At 40.6% G+C, this 13,227-nt stretch overlaps 2 protein-coding genes across 3 annotated transcripts; one reads left to right on the top strand and one right to left on the bottom strand.

Moving 5' to 3' along the window:
* Nucleotides 1–502: 502 nt before the first annotated feature.
* Nucleotides 503–4,813, bottom strand: LOC131460277 (uncharacterized). Its single transcript, XM_058630612.1, has 4 exons — nt 4,488–4,813; nt 2,813–3,276; nt 2,491–2,537; nt 503–2,404 (listed from the first exon to the last, which is right to left on the bottom strand). The coding sequence occupies exons 1-4, from the start codon at nt 4,747–4,749 to the stop codon at nt 1,438–1,440; spliced, it is 1,740 nt and encodes a 579-aa protein (XP_058486595.1). The 5' UTR covers nt 4,750–4,813; the 3' UTR covers nt 503–1,437.
* A 1,601-nt stretch (nt 4,814–6,414) lies between these two features.
* phf13 (PHD finger protein 13) lies at nt 6,415–12,466 on the top strand. 2 transcript variants are annotated; one of them, XM_058631543.1, is made up of 5 exons: nt 6,415–6,856; nt 7,638–7,739; nt 8,715–8,894; nt 8,987–9,413; nt 9,727–10,235. In XM_058631543.1, the coding sequence occupies exons 1-5, from the start codon at nt 6,812–6,814 to the stop codon at nt 9,795–9,797; spliced, it is 825 nt and encodes a 274-aa protein (XP_058487526.1). In that variant the 5' UTR covers nt 6,415–6,811; the 3' UTR covers nt 9,798–10,235. The 2 variants fall into 2 exon arrangements, with proteins under 2 accessions (XP_058487526.1, XP_058487525.1); XM_058631542.1 differs by lacking the exon at nt 9,727–10,235 and adding an exon at nt 10,249–12,466 and having other exon boundaries at nt 6,417–6,856.
* Nucleotides 12,467–13,227: the final 761 nt, after the last annotated feature.

Genomic DNA, 13,227 nt, shown 5'->3' on the forward strand with positions numbered 1-13,227 from the left:
AGTAACTTTTGATATAAATGAAGTATTTCTATTTTATTATTACTTTTGCTGCTGTTGCGAGATTGAAGACACTGGGGGATATTAACAGTGTGCAGATTTCACTTGTTCTCCTCAGTTACCCGTTTTACTTTCTTGGATGTGCATGCATTTATCCATTGCATTGGTGGAACACATGCCTCAGTTAGTGTTGCAGTAACAGTGTTGTTACATGCAGGTTACCAGATGTAATATACTTTTACGGTTTGTTAAAAAAATGTGTTACATCATGTGTCAGATACAAGAGAGAAGGTGGCAGCAAGCACTCGATTTGTTTATGGGGTTGCACAACATTTTGTAGTTAAAATAAATGCAAACTTGTTTTAAAAAGTTTTTTTTTTTAAGTAGAACATTTTCATTTTGCACCATTTTAGTGTAAAATAAAACCTCAGCTCTATACTCTAAAACGCTTTCTCAGACAGTTCATTTCTAGTTTTATCAAAAATAACCAAAAGTTACACACTGCAACTTTAAAGGTCCACTGTAACATTTAGCAGACTTTATTGGCAGAAATTGTATTATACCACCCATACGTATGTACATATGTGTAATAATAAAATAATAATTTGCTTTCATGGCCTTAAAGTAAGTCTTCTCTGTGTACTATGGGCTTTGTTTATTGATGCCACCATCTTGTGCTTCCATGTTTCTGCAGCAGTCCAAACAGAGACCAGCCAGAGTGAGCATTCTAGACCTTTCATTTTTGTTTTATTTCTTAGACTTCAAACAATATCAATGGATGTCACTTTTAATCTGCTTAAAGAGTTATTTTTATGTCCACACTTACTAACACTTGCAGTGACTTGACTGAACCATACCCAACCACGATGAGACAGACCACCCTCTTTGTTTAAGGAATCAATAATAACTTTAGCAATAAATTACTAAATTACAATAAAATATTCCTGTCTGTATGTCTTATTCTTCTATCTGATAATAAATACCTGCAGACATAGTGAGTGTAAGTTTGGCTCCAGGAAAATGTGAGGGCTTGATTCACCGTTTTTCCGACATTGAGTTAAATCATTCATCACATGATCGCCAATGGCTAAGACACCAGTCAATATGACAACACATCTGTAGATGCAGCCTTTGAAAAGATAATAGAAATTCAATAAGGATTAATGAATGAGAAGTGATAAACGGGGTGAATAAAAACACAACCAAACCCTTTTCAGTGTAAAACAAAAGTATCCCTGGCTAACGAACAAAACATAAACTTCACTATACAAACAAAAACAATACGTTTGTGTAGACTAGACTTGAGGGAACTACCAATAAAGGTAGCACAATGATATTATGGAATAATTATAGTAGAACATCAGTGGTCAGAAATTTTGTCACATTTCAGTTGTTAACAATTTGATAAAAGGGAAGGGAACAACATGTAGTCACTAACACTCAAGCTGTGGCAAGAGTTTGCAGATAGTAACGGAAAAAGAAATCTGGCAACTTATTCTTCATGACTTCAATGACACATTTGTCCCGGTAGATGCGTTGAACAATTAGGTCCTCTTTGGACCAGACGAGCAGATCACACCACGATGCACCCGTCACCATCATCTCTCCTTGGATGTGCCAGTAGCACTCGTGGGTCGTTTGCAGTTTCATGACACCGCCCAGACAGACCAAGAACCCACAGTTCACAAAGCTACGGAGCCCGATGCATTTGACATGCACCAGCCCAAAAGAGTGCTTCTCCTGAGGGTCGTATGCTAATCCATCAGGCAGTGCCCCCAACCATGGAGCATTTGGATGGACAACCAAACCACAGGGGTACCAGCTGATACACAGACGTCGACAGTATTCCCGAAGCACTTCACTCTTCGTCTCTCTGTCAATCAGTGCCATCTTATACATGGGGGGTCCTTTCCGTATTTTTGATATTAATTGCTCCACTTCCCCACCTTCTGGTTTGAGTTTGCAGATCTCCCTAAAACGGCAAGTCAAGCGCAGCTTGCGCAGCTCTTCTACAAACTCGCTTTCACATGTGGAGTACGCCAGTCCGTTAGCTGCTTCCCAAGTGATACGCATGTTTTTCAAGATTTCCTGCTCGAGGGGGGTGAGAGTACAGGAGATGTACACTGGCTCAAGTCTGTTATAGGGCAGGGGAAGTGATGGTTGATGGGGAGCATCTTTGTGAGGCTTATAATCCTGACTGGATGGCACGGGACATTGGTAGGACAGAGGAGAACCTACAGGCACTTTACCAAAAGCACAGTCCACCATTTTCACATCTGCTCTGAGGCCCATTGTAGTTATCAAAGGCTTCTCGTCGTCTGGAAAATCCTTATAGACTTCGGTGAGCCTTGCCAAAAACAAGTTGTAGTCTGGTAACTCTGTAACAATAGATGTTGTGGGCATCGACCTGTATCAAACAGATTCATGTTAAGTCCAGTGTAGGCAAACCAGTAGCACTGCGTCAAGAATTTAAGAGTTTTGACATCATCTTACCTTGGTTCTTCTAGCAGGGTTTTCTGCCGGCCTGTCTTTAAAATCCTCTATTTTAATTTGCACCCAAGAAAAGAAAAAAATATATTATTTATTCTGCAATTTGGACAAAAACATTATACACTCAAGTCAGGGGCAAGTTTTTCCAACAGTGAGGATAAAGTAGTAGTCATAAAAATATGTACTCCAACACTGTAGGGGGAGCTCTGTAGAGACCATTTATATGACAATGACCACCTTACTCTGCAAAGCTGTGCTCAGTGTTTAAAGACATCATTCAACCTTCCATAGAAAGGTTTATTCATCAGTGTTTCATCAGGCTTACCTTTTCCTTTGGTGAATCAGTTATTTGGCTTTCCAGACTTCCACTTCCACCATCTTCATTACTGGGTAGCTGCGAGTATTCTGAGACTTCACCCAAGTTAGACAGGGAACTGTCATCGTGTTTGTAACTCATGTCAGCGGAAGCAGTATCTGAAGAGTCCCAAATGGTCTCCAACTCTTGAACAGTAAACATTTCAGGCTCAGAGTCCATGTCTTCATCTTCCTGTTCTGGTTCATTTTTCACCCAGACTTGGGTGACTGTGCTGTCAGATCCACCTTGCTCTTGTATTGGCTCTGAATTAAAACTTATGTCATATTCAATCTGCTCTTCTTTAGGCATCTTTGGCAGCGGCTCTGATATTTCCCAGTCCACTCCATTGTTCAGCTCAGGTGGCTGCTCCCTTTCCTCGGCGGCAACTGTTGTGACCTCTGATCTTCGATTAGCACTGGTTTGTTTACTGAAATCTATTGTAGGTGAGGAGAAATAGTAAAAAACAATTTAATTTCATAACAAAACATGTTTGCTTCACTTTGAGAATTAGTAGTCTGCAGACACAATACTGGCCTTAAAGCTGTAATTATTTTAAAATGAGAAACATTTACTTTTTCCACATGCATGGATGATTGTAATGAGCATTTTAGTTTTGAGGATTCAATATTTGAATATTGTAAGGAGAAGCAAAAATAATTTAAATGTTTAATAATTCGTAGACTTCAATGCTCCTAGGAATAAATAAGTATTTATATATTTGGGTAGTAACTGGTTTAGTGTAAAAGCATAACATAACTTAGAATGAACACATAGTTGAAGCACAATCACCAAAACATTTACTGCTAGAGTAACATTATGTGAGTCAAGGGTCACAGCACAGAAGTGTGGCGTCGTACTGGTGCAATGACAACGAATGACGACACTGAAAGTGACAACTCTTTGTCTCAACAAGACGTCAAGCTTTGTATAAGAATATAATGTGGGGCGATCACAAGGGAGTTATGTTTTTCGGTCACGCAATCATGGGTGGAGCAGGTCTACCTGCACCATGACCATACCATACCTTTTTAATAGAATGAAACAGTTAGGGCCAGTTAGTAGTATTTATTCCTAATGGAAGCTCTAAAAAAATATGTATCGTACTGTACCAAACTGAATCATTCCCCTCAGTGGAAACACAGCTATGGTGGCACAATATGGCTGCCTCTGTAAAGCAAGGCCCTTGCCTTGATTTCGTCTAAAAGGTTTATTCTAAGGCTAAGAACAACAGATTTGTATTTTTTAGAGTTTATGCACTTAAACAAGCTTACTAATGGGTAGTACATTCAATTTCCGACAGTAACCCCTCTTAAAAGTTAAGTCATGGACCTTTAAATTGTAAACTAATAACTTATTCTATCAATGTTGTAGCTATAAAATGTACGCATTACAGAGAGTTATAAGATATATTATTATCCAATATATACCAATATTATATATACATTTCAATTTAATGAATAATATTTACCTGTTGTATAAGACAGAGAACAAACGACAACATAAGGGTTGGATTAGACTGCTGAAGCTAATTTCTCATTGTTAATAGTACTTTAGCCATCCTGTTTTCAGGTCAATGGAAACACACATTAACTTCACACTGATATAACAAACTTTGTTGAGTTAAGATAAGAGAAAAGAGGCAGACCTATGTGCGTTAACTTTATCTCGGGACTGAGCACCATGTGCAGGATGTTCCGCAGTCGGATGTTTTCCTGGTGAAACTCCTCCACAATGTTTCCGACTTCTTCAAATATCTCTACGGCCACGGTGGTGAACCGCTCCGTGAGGAAGCTCCGAAAAGTCAGCATTTTGCTGGTCGACATTTTATCGCAGAAACAGAGAATGCTGGACTCAAAACGCAGCGAACCGCCCGCGAACAGTCTCAAAACATCGGAAAATGAAAACATGAACTTCCGCTTAAACAAAATCTTCTTCTATCAATTTGAGACTCTGTGACGCGCGCTGTATTAGCAAGGTCGCCATCTAACGGCTAGAAATGAGGAATAAAAAACAAAGATTAATCTCGAACAAAAGGAAAATAGGCTATGATTTGTACCGACTTTAGTTATCAGATTTAGAGCCAGGGTTCTCAAACTGTGGTACATGTTCCACCGGTGGTACACAAGCTTCCTCTGGTGGTACTTGGAGGAAAATCAGACATACTGTTCTACTTTTACACCAAGGTATGTGATCAGAGTGGAGCTGAGTGTGTAAATATTTAAACAATACCATTTTTTAAAAATATATAAATATAATTATAAATTAAATAATAATAATTAGAGTCACATTATCTTTTGTTGCATTATAATCTAATCTATTGGGAATAAATTTATTGGGAATAAATCTGCCTCCTGTGAAAAATCCATAGCTGACTTTGCTCGGCCTATTTACACTGCTGTATTCTAACGTCGGTGATAATGGTGTTACTTCCAGAGCTCAATATTTATTTTCTCAGGTTGTACTTGGTATAAAATTTTTTAGAACTACTGATTTAATTAAAATTTCAAAAGTTGAAAAAAAAATCTTACTGTGGTCCCATTTAGAACAACTAGGAGGGTTTATTGGCAGAGATGTAACTTACTATCTATAAGTATGTTTGTGTACGTGTAAACTTCATTTAAAACAAACATAATTTGGTTTTAGTAGTCTTAGAATGAGCCATTTACTTTATTTGTACTTTAGGCAAAGGCCTTCCTTTACACCTTGTGCCGCCATCTTGTGCCGCCATCTTTCTACAGCAGGACCAACAGACAAACCAGCCACAGAATGCGCTTGCCATTTTAAAGCAAAAACTTACATCCCAACCAAAAAGAATGACTTCTTTTCAAGAACTTTGAGCTGTGATTGAGAACTTCAAATATGAAGTCATTGAACAGCCTGCCAAAAATAATTATTAGAAGAAGAAAACTTATTTTCTTTCATGCAAAGGCCACCATTGTTCCCAACGCAGTTGAGAAGGGGGTGGGAAAAAGAGGAGTCCTCCGTTTGTTACATCTGCAGTCTCACTATTAGATGTCACAAATTCTTACAAAATTAACTTATGAGAAAAAAAAAACTATGTTAACTTTTCTGTTTCCGTAGTAAAGAAGTGCTCACTTTGAAATGTGATTTCAGTTTTACAAGTAAAATACTTTGCCAAGTGTATTCATGCAACGGTCCACTACATCATTCCCTGAGTATTATATAGGCCTTCTAATTGATATTACCATTAATGACACACATGAGGCAAAACTAACTATGTTAACTATTATTGGTAGTATTATTGGTAGTAGGCCTACTGTAGAATGGAATAATATGTTCTAAAATGTATAAAATTTGGCTATCTTAACCTTGTAGGATTATAGGCAGAAACCTCCGACAATAATTACATTACGGTCAACTAGACCAAATTAGACCTGGTACATTTACGAAAACAATGCCCTGTAAACTTGATTTTATATCTATTTTTATAAGTAGTCATGGAAAAACAATTCTGGACTGGTAAATATATAGAACCGGCAAACGCTGCTCACCTAAGGGGGGCGGTAATGCACCCCTTCGTTTACTGGCACCTATATGCCCAGAAGAAGACGAAGAAAGGAGGGGGCAGCAGGAGGCTGGTGACAGCTGAAGTAAACCGCTCCCCCAACAGTAGTCAGTAAACTGGATGAAACGGTTGCGATACCGGACAGGAGGTAGATGGACATGGAGTAGTACATGTCTCGATTCACGGAACGCACCTTTATTAACAACGCTGAATCCCAAACACTTATCGCTCAGTTTGCGGTACCCAGGTGTCGCCGGTCCAGGTCATGTTACGGTTTGCGGCAAACTAAGTGAACGGCACTGTTGCTTCGAGTTTAGCATATGTACCGTTAACGCTGGGTGTTAGCGAGGTAACGTCGGTGTTTACGGTGGCGTCGAGTCGCACGTTTGCTGAAGACTGTCACGCTCTCGACACAAGACCAGGTGGTGGAGAGTTCGGTAAAGATGGGCGACATCGACCCATCGACATCTCACGCTTTTCAGTCGGAGGTAAGTGTTTTAAAAAGACAGTTTGCAGCCACGAGCTAACGACGTTAGCAAACGTCAACCTCCCCGAGGTTTTGTCACCGGTGTGGTAGCATAGTGCTTAGTTAGCACTAGCCTGCTGTGCTAATGTTTACATAATGTCAGCTGTTGCAGCAGAAACTAGACAATTACACACTTTTTTGCATCGTTGGTTGTGTTCACATCAAATGGTCAACTTTCACAACTAAAGCGAAACACGTTAGATTTGAATTGTTGATCATTGGTTTTACTTCAGCCTGATGATGTGTTGATGTGGTGAAAGCTAGCTTTAGCTGAGTCGATAAGAAAACATTCCTTAACGTTGGCTAACTAAGCTTTGTGTTCACGTTATGTGCTTTTGTTGCCACCAAACAACTGACCAACACGGACTCTTCGTCGACACATTATAAGCCTTTAAAATCAATTCATTTGTGGACATGCAAAGTTGGTTTGACAGTGAAAACATCACTCGCCAGGTGCTAGCCTGTTAGCAGCAAGTACTTTGACTTGGCCAACGTTAGCTGCCATTTTTAGACGAGCTCGTCGATGGGGGTTGGTATGGAGGTTCTTAGGCGAGTCCACAAAGAAATGCTAATGTAGTTGATCGAACTTTAACCCATGTTTGTCTGCGGTGTTGTTGGCTGTTTTGTTCCATGTCGGTCTGCATAGCATGGCTGTGTGACGGTCAGCTCTCGTTGATACAACGCCATGTTGGGATGTGCAGGTTTTGATTGAGACCACCTCTCCATCGCTGACTGTGTTTCAGGATTTCAGTCCACCATACAGGAGGAGGAGGACGGTGGAGGATTTTAACAAGTTTTGCACTTTTGTCTTGGCTTACGCCGGCTACATCCCATACCCCCAGGAGGTAAGTAAACGAAGCGTTCAGTTCCTTTACACAAAACATGTATTGTTTAAGTTAACAGTTAAGAATACATTAATACAATGGTGGAGGTCACCAAAATCAAGCAGAAATATAGAAGCACAGATCACTGAATTTTAAAAGGCACGTACCAGTTTTAGTTTTTATTTAATTAAATGTTATTTGTAAAGCAGAAACCATTTCAATATTAGGGAGAGAAAAGAAACCAAACAATTCACACAATGAGCAAGCACTAGGCATCAGTGGAGAGAAAAAAACCTCCCTTTTAACTGGAAGAAATCTCTGAAGGAACCAGACCAAATGTGCAGCCATTATCTTACTACAATGTCATTTATACATGTAGTAGCATAGATTGGTGACAATAATTTTTGTGCTTTTAGAAAACATGTTTGTATGGCGTAAAAAAAGAATACATCACCTCTATAGTGTTTGAAAATGGAGGTTCTTTTAACCTCAATAACCTCAATTTTCAAATACTATGTCACTGTGTCTTTTTAAATGGTGGCTTGGTAAGGGCAGTTGCATATCAAGCAAAACTCATATGGAAAAAATCATATGGAAATCACAGATATTCTAAGTGTATTCTGAGCATTATAAATGAAGTTCTTGATATAACAAGTGCTCTGTGTTGCCAATTGCACTCCCAATTTGAACTGCTACCAACAGGAATTTGCGTGTCAGACGTTTTTTATGCAATTAAATTGTTAAATCAGGAAATTTATAAATTGAATTTAACTTAATTTCATCTGCTTAAAACATTGCAATTGATAGTAAAGACAGATTTTCAGTCTGGTGCCGCACCCACACACAGGGCTTTAAAATCAAACAAATGCTTAGTCCAATGACGACATATAAATTGGTATTATCATCTTATTATTGCATTAATGTTCGTAGATATTGTTAAATTCATCACTTTACTCCGTATGTGATTTCCTTTTTCTTTTTCCACCATTGTTACAGGACTCTCCACTGCGCAGCAGTTCCAGCCCCCCCAACAGTACAGGCAGCACAGCTGACAGTGATGGCTGGACCCCTGGACCATCACCCATGTGCCCTCAGCGCCCCCCAAAGGTCCCTCAAGACAGGAACAGGAAGCGTCCACAGCCAGGAGCCACTCTGTCCATTCATGCCAAGAAAGATGTTAGTTAAATTATTGTCTAATCAGGCTTTCTCACAGTTTGTGTTCTCTGTCCTCTATTTTGACAGACATGCCTCTGTTTTCTCTTCTGCAGCAAAAGCTCACTACCCTCCACCCAGATGACCGCAGGAAAGCTGACAAGCTGAAGAAGAAGAAGAGGAGAAAGGAGAGGGAGCATCAAGTGTGTGAGGAAAATGAGGCTCAGCTGGTCCACTCGACACCTACAGACGCAGAGATGCGGGTCCCCATGTCCTTTGGTGGCCGAACGATCAAAGAAGAGCCTGAAGACGATTTCAGCATTCCACTTCACCCTCAGAGTCTGCCTAGCCCTGTGCCCTGCAAGGAGGAGCCCAAGGATGACCGTCGATCCTGGGACGGTCGAGATCTTGAAGAAGGAGTTGTAAAGGTACAGAAGGTGGAGGGCTTAGCAGGAAGCAGAACCGTGTTCCGCCAGGGGAAACAGGTGGTGTTCAGGGATGAAGATGGATCGGGAGAGGACGAGGATATCATGGTTGACTCGGGTGAGGTTTTTTTTTTTATCAGTGTGTATTAGAGCTGCACAATTAACCACATTTTAAACTCAACACAGTTTTGGCTCCCCAGAATAAAAAATTGGTGTGTGTAATTGATATCCATTATCTACCGCTTTATCCTCCACCAGAGGGTTGCGGGGGGTGCTTTGATAATCTCAGCTGACACAGGGCGATAGGCGGGGTTACACCCTGGACAGTTCGCCAGTCCATCGCAGGGCCACACATAGAGACAAACAACCATTCACTCTCACATTCACACTTATGGTCAATTTAGAGTGTCCAATTTACCTAATTCCGGTAGGAAGGAAGGCGGAGAACCTGGAGAAAACCCACACACACACGGGGGAGAACATGCAAACTCCATGCAGATAGGCCTTTGTTCCAACCAAGGCTCGCACCCGGGTCTTTTCGCTGCAAAGACAAGAGTACCACTACACTGTGGCTGCCTGTTAAACATGACACAAGGTGAACTATCTGGTGAGCAGGGATGTTGTTGGATAGACGTCAAGTATCCCTACATATTGTTCTGCTCATTCTTCTCCCTGCCCACGCAGCTTTCTCCCCCCTCTCTTTCTCTCACATACACAGACATCAGACACACACACACACACACACACACACACACACACACACAGTGACAGCTGATTCATCTGCCCCTCCTCTCCACACACAGTGCGTGCAGCCTATATCAAATTATACTGTGAAAAAGAGGCCTGTTTTACACAGAGAAACTTAACTTAAACTACATTAAACATTCATATGGTATGACGTCCATATACTCGACATGGACTCAGTGGATTCTCTCTCTCTCTTTGCTCACCAGACGACGACTCGTGGGACCTGGTCACGTGTTTCTGCATGAAGCCTTTTGCAGGTCGGGCCATGATAGAGTGCAACAAGTGTAACACCTGGATCCACCTCTCATGTGCGAAGATCCGCAAGAGCCACGTGCCAGAGTCATACGTATGCCAGAGCTGCCGGGATGTGCACGGAGTCCCGGACGCCCGCCGCTCCCACCGCTCACGCATAGGCCCGCGCAAACACCTGCTGGATTGACCTCGAGCCGCATCCTGAACTTTGAACACTTCCTCTTCTGCGTCTCCTCCGCTGTTTGGACTGATCCTTCCTCTGTATCAGGTCCTGGACCTCTCAGTCTCTCTGTCCCTCGTGTTCAGCCACTTTCTATATACACTTTTGTGGACCTATCCCAAGCCCTTAGTCCGTTTGAAAACAAGTGGAGTGCTATTTTAGAATTACTAAGGTGTGTTTCTGCTTCCCTACAGACTCTGCGTAAGGCAATCACTGAATGGAAGTCTGTCTGTAGATGACGCTAGCATAGCAGCAAACCGCTACTGTTGGAATATGGTGTCTTTCGAACACTGGAAACAATTGAACTGCCATAGAGAGAGGGAGAGTAGAGAGAATATCCTCACAACTGCCACCCACTCTGGTGCATGCTGGGTTCTGTGGGAAAGACTGTTTGCACTTTTTTCTCACTTTTTCTTAGTTTTAAAAACCATCTGACAGGTTTGTCCTTTCTGATGAAACTGGAACTCGACGTCTCTTATGATGCCTCTTTTAATGTTACCTAGTTCACCCTTCAAACAGATGAGATGGCAAGTTAAGTCTCGTGTAAAATGCTTCAGATGGTGCTATAGTATTAAGCTGAGGTATAATCCAATAGAACAAAGGTGTAGGATAAGAGACAAGAGGCTGTATCTGCTTAAACTCTTTATGTTGTGTTATTTAAGTCACTGTGAAAGAGACATCGTTGAGGTTTGAAAGCCCATATGACCCAACTAAACGCCTGTTCCTTTTCTTTCACAAGTCGTCTTCCAGCCTCGGCTACTTGTCGGAATCAAAAAGCTACTCTGCCATACGTGGAGCTTCCGCATGCTGTTTTCCCCAAAAACTTTAAAATGATGTTCCTTCTTTATGTTATTTTATAGTTAAAAAAAAACACAGGTAATGTTCGAGATTTATCCAAAATATTCAGTGAAAGTGTTCAGCTCATGTTAAGCCTGGGTTAAAGCTGTACTATTCACAAATACAGGTTTCTTTTTTAAGCTTCTTTAGTTTGCAGATGTTTCACGCACAAGACAAGGTTTTCAGAGACAAATATTTATAAAAGGGAACTCCTGTCGCCGTCCTGTTAGCAGAGAAAAGCTATCTAAACTGGAATAGTAGTGAGAAGAGTGAGAAGATAAGAGTCCAGTTGAAATTATGCATGTGAGTGTGTTTGTTTGAATGGTTAACACTGTGACGGTGTTGCATGTGCTGCTATGACTCATCTCAGCTAAGCCCTAAGGTTTGCGTTTGTTTGTCTCTTAAGGGTCAGATCAGAAGAACAGACCTCGGTCTCTTTACAACTCTCGCTCAACTTTTCACTGCAGTATTCAGTTACTTCCATGTGCAGCAAGTTTAGTGGGAACAAAATGTTAGTTTTTCCTTTTAGGACATTGTCTTCCGTAAACTTGCTGCAGCCTGGAGGAAAATCTAAAGCTTTGTTCTACATGTGCCATCTGCTGTTAGGCCTGTCTGTGTAGGCTAGGTATTGTTACTAATTATATAAAAGCCATACTGTAAAGTGACAGATTTTTGACTCAGAACCTTGGATATTAGTCCAGGACGGGTTTTTTTTACAATGCCGAATCAATGACTCGACCAGGGAACGATTAACACTCCGAATGAACGCTTGGCTTATAAAAACTAAAGGGGTTAATTCTATCGTCTGCTGGTTTCTGCAAATGTCGGTTAACTGGTTTGTGCCCAGCAATCACCTCTGTGTTTACGACTTCTCAGGACATTCATGTCTTGAAGCGAATCTTAAAAACACCTTCAGGCACAGGATTCCTGACATTAATCTGCATCATAAAGACATTGGATTTAATAATGTCAACAGTGCTCATTGTGATCTTGCTCCTTGATTCCAATCCTGGCTTTTCTTATCCACTTATTGAGAAAGCGTTGTCTGTACTGTGGTGCAAACTGTTTCTGTGAAACTATTGTAAACTATTGTAAATAAAGAGTTACCATTTTAACTTTTTTTGCTTATTGTCTTTAATAATATCACTTTATTTGAGGAAAAACAGGTCAATCCTTCAATAATGCTCTCAGAATCAATTACAGCATATGTTGTTCATGGTTAATGACAAAGTGTTTACAGGACATTTACATAACGTGGCTCAGTTTGGACGAGTTGTTTAAGTAAAGTAACAGCAGGGTGCAGTTTTTCTGTTGGCCTTGTAGTGGCACCAGAGGTAAGAAGTCCTGTCAAAATACTTAAAAGAGGAGACAAAAACTACAGTTACATGTAAAATGGCTGCTGTAACAGTGACCCAGGCCAGAACATACATCACTGATGGCAAAATCACAATCAATGGGAGGAAGTTAAATGAAGGAATCACCTATGGGAGTTCAAAAAAAATCTCCTGGCTTTAGCACCTCGTGCACATCAACTGGACACAACTTAACTCACAAACTGTAGGTAAATAGAGTATTATACAGTATTTATAAATGTGCAAAATATTACTTTTATGTTGAGTGAAAGTAAAATCATTTTAATCCAATCAGGTCCACCTTCTGCTAAAACCACTATAACTACTGACACAGATTACAGTTTAGTGTTAAGGAGAAGGATTAAACATTGAAACGTCTGCGCTACAACGACTATATCTCAACAGAAAGTGCATCATAAGATATTCTATTTCTCCATCTCAACTTCACAACATAAAGTGACTCGCTGAGTGAGGATTATCATCTACATAACAAGGATAATGTTTGTCCAGGGAGTGTCTCAGTC

The sequence above is a fragment of the Solea solea genome, chromosome 6, assembly GCF_958295425.1.
Source record: "Solea solea chromosome 6, fSolSol10.1, whole genome shotgun sequence".
NCBI lineage: Eukaryota > Metazoa > Chordata > Actinopteri > Pleuronectiformes > Soleidae > Solea > Solea solea.

Bases quoted from the DNA above. Each gene is read 5' to 3' on its own strand.
- LOC131460277 (XM_058630612.1), bottom strand. From the start codon at position 4,749: ATGTTTTCATTTTCCGATGTTTTGAGACTGTTCGCGGGCGGTTCGCTG. The intron at 3,277-4,487 runs GTCTGCCTCTTT...CACCTACAATAG, and splicing joins GATAAAGTTAACGCACATAG to ATTTCAGTAAACAAACCAGT. The intron at 2,538-2,812 runs GTAAGCCTGATG...AAATTAAAATAG, and splicing joins CTGATTCACCAAAGGAAAAG to AGGATTTTAAAGACAGGCCG.
- phf13 (XM_058631542.1), top strand. From the start codon at position 6,812: ATGGGCGACATCGACCCATCGACATCTCACGCTTTTCAGTCGGAG. The intron at 6,857-7,637 runs GTAAGTGTTTTA...ACTGTGTTTCAG, and splicing joins CTCACGCTTTTCAGTCGGAG to GATTTCAGTCCACCATACAG. The intron at 8,895-8,986 runs GTTAGTTAAATT...TCTCTTCTGCAG, and splicing joins CCATTCATGCCAAGAAAGAT to CAAAAGCTCACTACCCTCCA.